General features: G+C 32.4%; 1 protein-coding gene across 1 annotated transcript; it reads right to left on the reverse strand.

Annotated features, from left to right (window-relative positions):
- Positions 1–359: 359 nt before the first annotated feature.
- Positions 360–1,198, reverse strand: LOC120256374 (dirigent protein 19-like). The gene has a single exon (XM_039264073.1). The coding sequence runs from the start codon at positions 1,087–1,089 to the stop codon at positions 526–528; it is 564 nt and encodes a 187-aa protein (XP_039120007.1). The 5' UTR covers positions 1,090–1,198; the 3' UTR covers positions 360–525.
- Positions 1,199–13,294: the final 12,096 nt, after the last annotated feature.

The raw sequence follows: 13,294 nt of genomic DNA on the forward strand, positions 1-13,294 counted from the left end.
CACGCTTGAATAATTTGTTTATTTTAAAAAATATATATTTATAAAAATAACAATTGGGTCTTAATTTCTCTTCTTAAATTTCAAGGAGAGAGAGGCACAAAGGTATATAAATAAATAAACAAAAATAATCAGTGGAGTGCATTAGCCATTGCCATTTCTAGACAATGCAAGCAAAAGCGCCCACATTTTAATATTTTATGCCATGAGCAAAAGAACATCAAATGCATTTAGTGCACCCACCATTATAATTATATATATATTTTTTTATATGTGGTTTCATTATCTAAAATAAAAGCAAATTAAAGAAAAGGTAAAGCATCAAATAAAGCAATGATTCACATCCCAAAACAACAAAGAAAAAAAACAAGGACAAGATCATTATTTTATATGGCCCCATGCCATAATCAATGAGCCAACACTAAACACTCTACTCAAACAAGGAAAACATACATGATAATTAAATAAATTAAAAAAAGAAAAAAAAAAACCCCACAAATTAAGATTAAATTATTAAAATGAAGTCAATTAATAATGCATTACATGCACATCATACTTGACAACAGCATCACCAGTAGTCATATTAAGCATGCTAGTCCTGGCCTGAGCATAACCCTGAGCCCACCGGAAAAGGCCACTACCGCCGATGACCGGCATCTCACGGACTTCAGTGAAGACCTCATTCCGGCCAAGAATGGTGACAGTGCTGCCATTATACTTACCAGAAGTGAAAGCAAAGTTCATGGCCATCATGAGCCCAACATACTCCATAGAAGTGGAAGCATAAAAGCCCTGAGCACGGCCGACGAGGTCGGAGGACATGGTTGGGCCTTTGGTGAGAGGGTTGTCGATGATGCGGACGAGGCCGAAGCCGGTGGTGGAGGTTTTGGTGGTCGGAGCTTGGGCTACCATGGCACCGGATGGGTTGGGGCCGCTCATTATGTCATGCCAGTACACTGTAAAGTGTGTTATCTTTTTCTTTTTCATTCTTTTGAGTTTCTCTGATGAAGATGATGATGATGATGAGGTGGTGGTGGTGGTGATGGTAAGGAAGAGGAGGAAGAGGAGGAGGAGAGGTAGAGGTTTAGCCATTAATGGAGAAGTTGAGGATGGCTTAGCTTTGTGTGGATGTATGTGTGTCTGTGAGCAAGGACATTGATGAAGGTGAAGGAAGGGAGTTTATATTTGAAGAAGGTGGTGGTGGGGTTGGTAGAGAAAGATGTAAAAGTAGGGGAAGGAGGAGATTTTGGAAGTTTTTGTTGGTGAGGGAAGACTCAAGAGGTGTGGACATGATTGATGTTATTGCATGTTGTTTGTGTGGTGGTGGTCACTGGTCAGTGGGTGGGTTGGGTGGGTGGGGAGGGGTGGTGATTTTTTTCAATGAATGGCATTCATGTAATTTCTGTGGTTGTTTTATTATTATTATTATTATTATTATTATATAGACAAATCACTCTATATACATACTCAAAAATCCTTTTAGTCAGTTTTTTGAAATTACATCAAACTGGTACTCTCAACTTTCCGTATGTGAGTCACCTGCACTACCACTCAAGGCAAAAGTTTATTTAAATTTTTTTTATAAATTTTCATGCAAAATAGAAAAATAGGTATTCAAACTCCTCTAAAAATTATATATATGTTTAGTAAAAAATGAATTATAAAAATTTCACAAAAGATGAACTATTTTTTATTTTAGTATGTTCTTTTCATTTATTCTAGTAAAAAAATTAAAAGAAAAAATTAATTAATATTTTTAATAAAATTTTGTAAGTTAATTTTTAACAAATCAAAATGAAAATTATAAGTTTTCCTAATAAAAATAAAATAAATAAATAAATAAATAAATAGTTGGTTATTGATTGGGTTGTGGAAGAAGTGGCATTCATCTGTCGGTGCTTTCCAAATAGATGGAAACCAACACTACATATCAATGAAAAACAGAAAAAGAAAGAAAAGGTATTCTTTTATTTTTCATGCTTTTCCTTGCAAGAAATAATTTAAAACACAAATAATAAATAAATAAATAAATAAATAAAAGCCGAATAATCAATGATGTATACTTAGAATGAACATGTGAGACCGTTTACAATGGAGTGTAGCCTACTCTTCAAAGAAAATAAGGAAAAAAATGAATGGGCTTCCATTCCTGTGATGACACGTGTTCATTAAATGTAGAAAAGTGTGTGACCGATGGGTCTAAGGGGCCGTTTGGTTGGCGGTAATGTGAAAACATTACCACCTGTTACGTGGTAATCCAAAAAGATTACCACGTTTGGTTAGGAGACAATGGTAATGTGGATAGTAATTCAAGATACAATATTAGATATTCAAGAAACTTGGTAATCTCATTACCACCAAATTAGGTGGCTATCCGAGATTGCCAAGTTATCGGTAATCTAATAAATTTTTTGGGTCAAAATATACCCTTGTTTTTAAAAATAATTTTAAACATAATACTGTGGTCTAATATCGAAATTTGTTTTCATATAGGTGTTTTCGTTCTCCGATAGGGTTTTCGGAGCGTTTTAGGTTTTTCCTCGAAGCAAAAAGCGAACCCGATTTCGACAACCATTTAACTTCCTTTCAATCCCGGTTTGTTCCCAAATACCCATCATCATCTTTCCTATGTTTATTTGATTCGATTCTTTTTTTCTGATAATTTTTTGATAAAATATTTGATTTGAATCTTGCTTCATTGTATTCTTTTTCTTATTGAGAAGATGGCCTTTGATTGATGGAGATAGAATATAGCCCTTTTTATATTTTCATGAATCAATCTCTTTTTACCATACATCATGGTTCGTCATAGCCATATAATTGTATACATTGCTCCATATATCTTTTCCATCAATCTCCTTTTCTTAGTTTGATGAAACATTCTTGTTCAGGAGGTATTTGCTATTCAATCCCCATATATCATGATAATCACATGACTATGAAATCTAATCTTCAAAAAGCAAGATTCAGGAAACACTTGAGGCTTCTCAAAATTTGATAGTTAATCTTGATTAAGTTAAAATTCAGGTTAAGAAGAAAAGCCCTTATTAAAGAGGGTATTTTTCGTGTATTTTTTTATATTTTACCCATTGATTACCATGGCTGAACCAAACACAAGTAATGAATTATTCCCGGTTATAAAAACTTCCTAACTAAACGTGGTTATATCAGACACTACAATATTCCCAGTCATATAATATTCCCATCCATATTACTATGCAGATCTCGTTGCGAGTAATATGTCATTACCACGAACCAAACGGCCCCTAAAGGTAAGTGGAAAAAGCTTCGTATGTTAGAAGTTTTAGTATTTCTTTTTTTTTTAATGAGTCTCAATCGATCGATTTCGCTGATTCATATACTAGTTACTTGAAGTAGAATTTTTTAATGGTTTTCAAATTAAGTAAAATCTGTTAGTTTATTATTTTCACTGATATATTAATTAATTAATATATAAGTTTGGTTTGAATATATAAGTTTGGCTGTTTATGGGATTACACTTCTCATATCTATATTTGGGTTTAATAGACTCTTGGTGAGTTGCTGGGCATGCCTATCAATTGACGTTTAATCAATTAGCCTAATTATTTTAAAAAATAATAAATAAATCTCCAAAAATTGGTTTCTTTCCCCATGTTACTTGCAAGTGTTGTGACCTTTATCTAATTCATGCCATTAGTAGATTCTCACTTAAAAGACACACTCCTTCTCGTCAAACAAGAAAGAAGGAAACTTTCGTATTCAATGAATTTTAGAAAATTTAAACCAAATTTATAATACATATACATTCTTATCATAATTTCTTTGAATTTATAATTTTTTTAACTTTAAATAATATAGAAATTTTGCATATGTACACCTTGTGAAGTGCATATTTACATCGCAATAAAAAACAAAAAAAAATACTGTTTGTTTATGTTATATACCTTTGTGATAAAAAATTAGTTAAAAATTTAATAATAATAATAATAATAATAATAATAATAATAATAATAATAATAATACCATCATAGTATCACTTGTTCCTCCTTGTATTCCAAACTTAGGATATCGAGATTCACAAAATAAAAATTTTTTGAGAGTAAAGCAATATTTTTAAAAATAGAATTGGACTTTTAACCACTAGAAGTATATCTATAAATTTGAAATTTTTAAAGGTGTGTATACAAATTATGTATTATTTAGAAGGCCTTTACAAAATTTTCTTACCCATTACGCCATGTGATATAACAAATAAAGATGGTAAGTCTCACAATCCCAGACGGTTTCCTCATGTAGTTTTTGCCCATAATTTTTAACTAAATGTATCAAATAAATAGAAATGGCAAATTTCACCTTACCCTACAATTTTCTCCTACAGTTTTTACCGTGATTTGTTTAGCAGTTTTTCTGGAAGCAAGGGCGGTGCGGGTTTTTTTCTTGCAAAGTTGGGGGCGGAGAGCATTTAGCAAATATCTATTCTAAATTTATTTTACCCTACTATAAAATTACATAATTACTAGTAAATATTAGATTTTAGAGTTTTTATGATTTTATTATTAATGTTTTTATTTTTAAATTTTTTTTACTATCGTTATTAGTTATTATCATTATTATAATGATGTTGTTGTTGCGATTTTATATGAGAGTTATGCAGGTATTTTCATGCAAAAATAAGATATTACTTATATATTTTTATAAAAATAATATTTGTTTGTATATCTTTAATTTTATCAAAAATTAACTATAAAATTTTATAAAGTATTAGTTATTTCTTTACTTTTATCTATTTTTTCATTTAATTTTGTAAAATAAAAAGTCTTTTGGTTTAATTATAAAAATCAACAGTTGTCATTGATTAGGCTGTAGAAGAAGTCGCGTACACCTGTCACTGTTATGGTTCTTTTCAAAGACATGGATGCCAACAATACAAGTCTGTGAAAAAGAAAAGAAAAAAAAGTACTGTTTTTTATTTCCTATGCTTGTCCTTGAAAATCATTAGCCAAGTCGTGTATGCGTAGAAATTTAGAATTGATAATGTGGTTTCGTGAAAGTGTTCATGATGGAGTCTGGTTTACTCTTCAAAGAAAATGTAACACTAGAGGTGGGTACGGGTTGGTTAACCGGGCCCTGCAGGTCTGATCCACCAGATCTGATTCACCGGCCCATCGACTTTGGACCTGGCCCTGCTAGGTGTAGAACCCTCCGCGGGTTGGGTCTGCTCGGACTCGCAGTCCCGGGTCCAGGGAAGCTAGGCCCCGAACTGCCCAGCTTCCATGTTGACCCAGCGGGCCGGGTCCGACTGAGCGAGGTTGGGCCACGTGCGCGGCTCAGTCAGTTGGGCTCGACAAATTCAAACTTGTTGGCCCACTTTTAAAAAAATTCAAAAAAATTCGAAAAATAGCCAGCAGAAAAATTTCTGAAAATTCAGAAAAAAAAAAATTCAAAAAATTTTCTAGAAAAAAAATTAATTAATTAAGACCACAAGTTTCCAAATAATAAGAATTACACTAAATTTCACCAAAATTTTAAATTACACTAAATTTGAAAATAAATGGCTTGCACTTAATTCGTTTACATGCCGAATCAAGTTGCCTATGTATCCTCCTGGGTTTGAGAGGAATCAAAGCCCACGTAGTTCTGTTACACAGTGTAATCGGTCACCCACTTACCTAATTCGAGAACATCTGGGTCTTGGTCTGGACTCAATGGTCGCTGTAGTCGAGCCAGTGTGCTCATCATGTTATATGTGTAGAAGAAATCACTAGCATCCTGGACTTCCTTGCTCGCTTCATATGTTTGAACTTGAGCACGTTTCTAGTCATCCGTGCAAACTTGAAATTCAATGTTTTGTGGGGTCAATTGTGAACGTGTCGAATCTATCATGTTTCCCCCTACGCTAAAAGTCTGCTCGCAAGCTACTGTAGACATAGGACACGCAAAAATATCCTTTACCATTAGTGAAAGAATGAGAATGGATTTTTCATTACCTTGCCACTAGTTGAGGACGCTGAAAGTCATGTCCTGTTGGATTTCTTCGAGAACCGGAAGGTAGTGTTTAAATACAAGTCGAGCTCGTATATCTGTGATCCCCTTGGTTTCTTCTTTTGCTTGCCTCTGCCGAATGATTCTCCTCCACCATCGCTAGATTGTCCTCATCGCCTCTTGTGCAACTTGTGGAACTATATGGCTATATCTAATACAATAACTATCATATAATTCAACAAGTTGACTCCTAAGTATCAACAACAATTTCATCGACATCCACAATTTCAGCCGGAGTCCAATTCGGATTCTTGAGTATCCACGTCACTAATGGGCAAGCTCATGGGACCGGTTGGGAATCTTGTCCTCCATTGAATCATAAGAATTTGTAATATGCTTCCAAATATTCTTGCAAACCTTCTACCTTCTGCCTTGGATCAAGAACAAATGCAACTAAAAGCAATAGGAGGTATATTTTTATAATAAGACAACCATTTAATTTTTATAGTGATCAACGCACTAAACAATTGTGGATCTAATCTAAACTTCCAAAATTGTTCAGCCACGTCAACATCACCATATAAAAATAAATGGGAAGTAGGAAAATAACTTGCGAAAACAAATTAGTACATCTGTTAAAAACCGCAAGCAAATCAATAATATGAGCGATAATTACCCAGTTATACTCATATAAACAAAAACCAACGAAGGAATCATTAACAAACTTAGTCAACAATGTCCTATAGGGAAATGTTGCACTAAGAAGCCGATAAGTTGAGTTCTATCTTATTTTGACATCTTTAGAAAATTTTTTAACACTCATGTTATGTGCTTTACAATAGTGAGCTCATTGTTTCATAAGAGTCATGCTTTTTCCCATATAAGCTACGACCTCCATAACGGGGAGTACAAATTCTTTAAGCTCTTCCAAACCACTTTGCACACATAAGTTTAAAACATGACAAACACATTTTATATGAAAATATTTTCCATCACATGAAGGCCTCAAAAAATCTTCTAAAGGTCTAATTGAGGCCGTATTAGCGGAGGCATTATCAAAAGAAATTGAAAAAATTTTAAACATTAAACCAAATTCTTTAATAACTCCACGAATAAGTCTGTAAATATTATCGGCGTTATGAGTCTCGTTGAACACCCTAAAAGAGAGAACGCGCTTTTGGATATTCCACTTGCCATCAACCCAATGTGCCGTAATACCCATAAAAGAATTTTCATGAAAAACATCGGTCCAAACATCGGAACATAAGGAAATTGAAAAGTTAAAAGTACAAAAATACTCACAAAGTTGTTCCCTACCATACTTGTATTGTTTGAATATCGTTCTTTGAATTGTCCTCTGTGAGACCTTCTTCCACGCCGGTTGTAGTGTGTCATTGATGCATTCTTGCACTTGACACCATTCAACGAAGTTGAACGGCAAGCGCTCGACGGAAATTGTCTCCGAATTTTTATCCCTGTATTTTGCTTGTGAAAATATAAATAGAGATGATCGAGAACCTGTACCTTCATCCACAGTGAATCTAATTTGTGACTGTGATCGAGCATGTCCAAGCTTGTCTGGGTGTTTCTTCTCCAAGTGTCTGTTGAATGTGCCATATCCTCCACCCTTACAATGCTTAAATTCGGAACCACAATAATTACATTTACCATGTGTTACAATGCCATCATTATTATACAATTTTGTAAAATGAGTTTTTAAAATGTTAGATTTTAGGGGAATTTCCGTGGAGTTGGTTGCTTGTCCGGTTTGTGAGGGTATATCATCCAGTACCGATTGTTCCATTGGGCTATCAAAATCCTGAAATGGATTGTTTTGTTGAGTATGTGGTGTGGGAGTGGAAGCCGAACCAACAACGCTTTTTCCTCTCAACCATCCACCATGTGAAGCCATATTGTCAGAGAAAAGGTTTTCTATGGACGTGCATAGACGTCCACAGAGAGCTATAGTAACGCTAAACTGTAGCTACAGTAAGAGCTAATCCTAGATTAATGAGTTCATTAGTTTTAATTTTATTTTACTGTGCATCCCATTTTTTACTGTGCTACTGTTCTTAAGCACAGTAACATTGTTCATTAAATAGTGTTTGACCGTTGGATGGAAATCCAACGGTCCGATGCACATAGAGGATCGATCCTCATATTGTAATATTTAAGAATTTAACAACTAATTTCATTCAAATCTTCAACAAATAATTTCATACAAATATTTACAACCACAAGTCTACAAAAACTACAAATAATAATTTCATGCAAATATTAAAAATTACACAAGTCTACAACTAATAATGAAATAAATATCAACAATACAACTACTAATTTCATTCAAGTGTACAACAAAATAATTTTCATGCAAATATACAACAAGTTTACAAAAACTACAAATAATAATTTCATGCAAATATTAAAAAAATTACCCAAGTTTACAACTAATAATGAAATAAATATCAACAATACAAATAATAATTTTATTCAAGTCTAGAACAAATAAAATTCATGCAAATATTTACAAAAAAAAACCACAAGTTTACAAAAACTACAAATAATAATTTCATGCAAATATTAAAAAAAAAATACACAAGTCTATAATTAATAATGAAATAAATATTAAGAATACTACAAATAATTTCATTCAAGTGTACAACAAATAATTTCATGGAAATATTTTAAAAAAAAAATCAACCACACAAAAATAATAATTTTGTTCAAGTCTACAAAAATAATTTCATGAAAATATTTAAAAAACAACTCTATGAAAACTAGAAATAATAATTGCATGCACTTTGTAAAAACCCACAAGTTAAAAATAATTTCATTCAAGTCCAAAAAAAATAATTTCATGCATTTTTCAAAAAAACAACTCTAGACTAATAATAAAAAAATATGTCATAAATACAAAAAACTAATTTCATTCAACTCTACAAAAATAATTTCATGCAAATATTAAAGAAAACAAAGTCTACAAAAACTACAAATAATAATTACATATATTTTTTAAAACCTCACAAGTTAAAAATAATTTCATTCAAGTCCACAAAAAATAATTTCATGCATTTTTCAAAAAAAAAACCACAACTATATGACTAATAATAAAAAAAATATCATAAGTACAAAAAAATAATTTCATGCAAATATTAAAAGAAACCAGAGTCTACAAAATCTAGAAATAATAATTTCATGCATTTTTTTTTAAAAAAACCACATTTTTATACTAATAATAAAAACAAATATCATAAATACAACTAATAATTTTTGTTCAAGTCTACAAAAATAAATTCATACTAATTGTTTAAAAATCCATGAAATCCACAAATAATAATTTCATGCATGCAAAAACCCAAGTCTAAACTAATAATTAAAATAAATATCAAGAATTTCAACTAATACATTTATTCATGTCTACAATAATAATTTCGTCCAAATATTTATAAAAAAAAAAAATCAACCAAAACTACAAATAATAATACAACTAATACTTGCATGATTAAAATAAGACAAGCCTACAAAACTATAACTAAACATAAAAATAAATAAATCATGACCAACCTTGTTAATTGGGGACTTCCAAAATGTAAATAATTAAGAGAAAACCCAAATTTGCATCACTTTAAGTCTACAAGACTCCAACTTGTAATATTAAGTCTTGATAATAAACTCCAAGAATCCAAATAATTAAACTCCAAGATTCCAAATAATATGCCTTGAGAGAGTGAGATTAAGAGAGCATGAGGTGAGAGAGTTGGGAAAGAGTAATAATTTGTAAAAACTAAATAACATGGGGATGGAGGTATATAGAAATTTATAAGAAATTTTTAAAAAAAAAATCTGAGTTTTTCAAATTTCAAAAATTTGAATTTTCAAAAATAATAATAAAAAAAAACAGCCCAACGGCTATTACAGCCGTTGGGCTGCATGTCTTCAACGTCTCCCAATCCGCCGGGTTGACCCGACGGGTTGCAACCCATTTCTATATCGGGTCGGGCCCGGCGGGTTGACCTGGAGGACCAATCCGTCAGGTTGACCCAGTGGGCCAACCCGTCGGGTCACGGGTTGGGCTTGACCCAACTTGTAACCGGCCCGTCTAGAGACGGGCCGGTTAATGGTTGTTGGCCCGACGGGCTGGACACGGGCCGGGCCGGGCCGGGTTGCCGGACGGCCCGTACCCACCTCTATATAGCACCACTCACTTTCACAAGCATTGATCACTTGAGTTACATGTCAAAAACACACATATATAAATAAAAACTTAGTTAAAAATGAAAATAAAAAACTTATTTAAAAAAAAAAAACCTTAGTTACCAATTTATTATTATTATTATTATGACACATTTCACATTTAGTTTATTGTGTCTTAATTATCAATATGAATGACTATATTCATTATTATCATGCTTCCCATTGGATATATGAAATGGTATATATATACATATAAGATGATAGTTTCATCTATAGGCTCAAATGAACCATTTTTTGCAGAATAAATTATTCTTGAATATAACAAAAAGAAAGTTATGCCTTTGTAAAATCAATTAAATTTATATATTAGAAAAGTACTACAGATATTCTAGGCCACAGGCGCTACACTGATGTATTCGGAAAGTTCCTTCAAAGTTATTATACTTCCATTTTTATTAATATTTTATGATGTTAATTAGTTGGCCGTATAATGACTTCTTTGCTTTGAAACAATAAACAAGTAATCAATATAAACACCCAAACCTTAAAGATCAACTAACTCCCTCTGATCAGCCACTTTACAAACACTTTGAACAGAACATCAAATGAAATAATCACACGATATATAAACCTTGATTATTCTTCCATGTGTTCATGTTTGAATATGTACCTTTTTTAAAATAAAGTCAATATTAATGTTTCCATTTTTATATATCTCGTCATGTTACTTAGTTGGCCATACCATACATTACATTTAAATCATTTCAATTTATCTTTGTATTTGTTTGCCCAAAGTTTGGATTAATATCAATGGTTAATTTGTATATCGGATATGAGAGTGTAAAACTCTTATTTTAAGATCGAGATTAGCCCAAGGTCAATATTAATGTTTCCATTTTTTTATATATCTCGTCATGTTACTTAGTTGGCCATACACGTGACTACATTACATTTAAATCATTTCAATTTATCTTTTGTATTTGTTTGCCCAAAGTTTGGATTAATATCAATGGTTAATTTGTATATCGGATATGAGAGTGTAAAACTCTTATTTTAAGATCGAGATTAGCCCAAGGGTGTGATAGACGTTTATGTTCTGAATTATCTACTTTTGTTAATGGTTAATTGCTTTTTGATTTGGTTTTAAGAGCTCAATACTTGTGAAATGTGCGGACCTCTAATTTATATGATCCTAGATATCAAGGAAAAAGACTAAAAAGATGAACTTTGATGTTGAAAACCCCTATAACCAAAACCTAAGATCTTAAATTAGAATTTTTTTGAAGGCCCATTGAATTGTCACAAAAACTCAAGGGATATAGTAATTAGGTTTAATTACAAATTGGAAGAAGGAGTTATCCTAATTAGATACCCCATTATATCCTGACAAGGATTAATAAGTACTTTAGGATGATTCATCTTCAAAAAGTGATTAAAACAAAATAAGAGAAGGTAGCTAGGAACATAATTTTTCTAGCATTCCTTGCGGTGAACCCCCGATCCCGAACAACTTGAATCGGAATATACATTACCCTCAATTACCTTTGGTGTTCTCGTTAAATGTAGCTTCATTGCTTTAATTTCTTTACTCAACATTGACTTGTTTGTTTAAATAACCTTTAATTATAGCTGATGGGTAAGCAACAACATAGACCTTTGTGGGAATGATTATTTTATTGGATAAACTACCCATATAGTTCCTAAACTGTGGGGTTATTTCTATTTTGGTTACTGAAGTTCAAAAAATTTCAATTGCATCCCTAAACTATGTATTTCCTTCCAATCAAGTCCTTCTGGCGAACGGCGTTAACGGCAAGCTGGCGTGGCTCACCACGTCATTGGTAATTTTCCATGTTAGCTTGCCTGCTAATTCTAGATAAGCATATCATAGCTTAAAATAATTTTTGTTTGAGGAAAAGAGTCACAAATGTGTCCATTAATTAATCTGGAATTCTATGGCACTCATTCACTGGAGAGCTATCTATCATTCAATGCTATCCACCAAGTAATTACCATATCCCCAGTAATATTGAGAACACATAAGAAATATAGACAACTATATAACTATCTTAGAAATTTCTATTCATAAGAGAAACTGTCCCTAAATTTGACTGCAGGACTCTCATAAAAATAATCAAATTTCTATTCTATCACTCAGAGATGACAGAAAAAAGGCAGATAATGGTCATCTCCAAATTTAATTTTATGAGACAAAAATCAACATTGAAATCACCTTGTTCTTTAGGTTTTCAAAGCAATTTGACAAAAATCAACACTTAAATTAGACACCAAATTCTAGGGCAGGGAAAGAGAAGAGGATGGGCTTGGGGAAAGGGCACCTACCTCAATATTATTCTCCTCCATGACACCACTCCGGTGATTGCTCGGTCTATTACCTGGTACACCATGCTCATCAAGTCCTTTCTTCGGGATGAATGAAAAGGAAAGTGAGAAGTTTAGGAAAGTTAAAATTTTCACTATTGAGGTAAAAGAAATGAAGCCATGTGGAATTAGCAGGCAAGCTGACATAGAAAGTTGCCAATGATGTGACGAGCCAAGTCAGCTTTCTATTAACGTCGCTCGCCAGAAGAACTTAATTAGAAGGAAATATATAGTTTAGGGACTCAATTTAAACTTTCTGAACTTCAGTAACCAATATAGGAACAATTGCTTAGTTTAGGGACTATTTGGGTAGTTTACCCTATTTTATTTGCTACTTAACAAAATGTGTGCTTGCAGTATACATCATTAATTTAATAGTCCCATTCAGCTCATGGGTATAGGGGCAAATAACTCTATGATAGATACCTTATTCTAAAAAAAAAATAATAATAATTGTACAAAGTTCTTGCCACACCCTATATATGCTATTGTGACGGATGTAACACCTAGCCAATAAGGTCGTCTTGAGTGACAACTATACAATTGATCTAAAAGAACTAAGAATTTGCTAAAAATAAAACATGATCCTATTAAGAATATATATATATATATACAACACGAGACTATACTTATGGATACAAACCGCTGCAGGATCAAGCCAAAACTAAAATAAATAAATACTACATCCCAAGGTTAGCTAGGTACTTTTAGCACTGCCTACTCTTTCACTGGTTGACTACTGGACCTCTTGCTCCCG

Source organism: Dioscorea cayenensis, unplaced genomic scaffold (genome assembly GCF_009730915.1).
Source record: "Dioscorea cayenensis subsp. rotundata cultivar TDr96_F1 unplaced genomic scaffold, TDr96_F1_v2_PseudoChromosome.rev07_lg8_w22 25.fasta BLBR01001412.1, whole genome shotgun sequence".
Lineage (NCBI taxonomy): Eukaryota > Viridiplantae > Streptophyta > Magnoliopsida > Dioscoreales > Dioscoreaceae > Dioscorea > Dioscorea cayenensis.

Excerpts from the sequence above, each read along its gene's own strand:
- LOC120256374 (XM_039264073.1), bottom strand. The coding sequence starts at position 1,089 with ATGGCTAAACCTCTACCTCTCCTCCTCCTCTTCCTCCTCTTCCTTACC.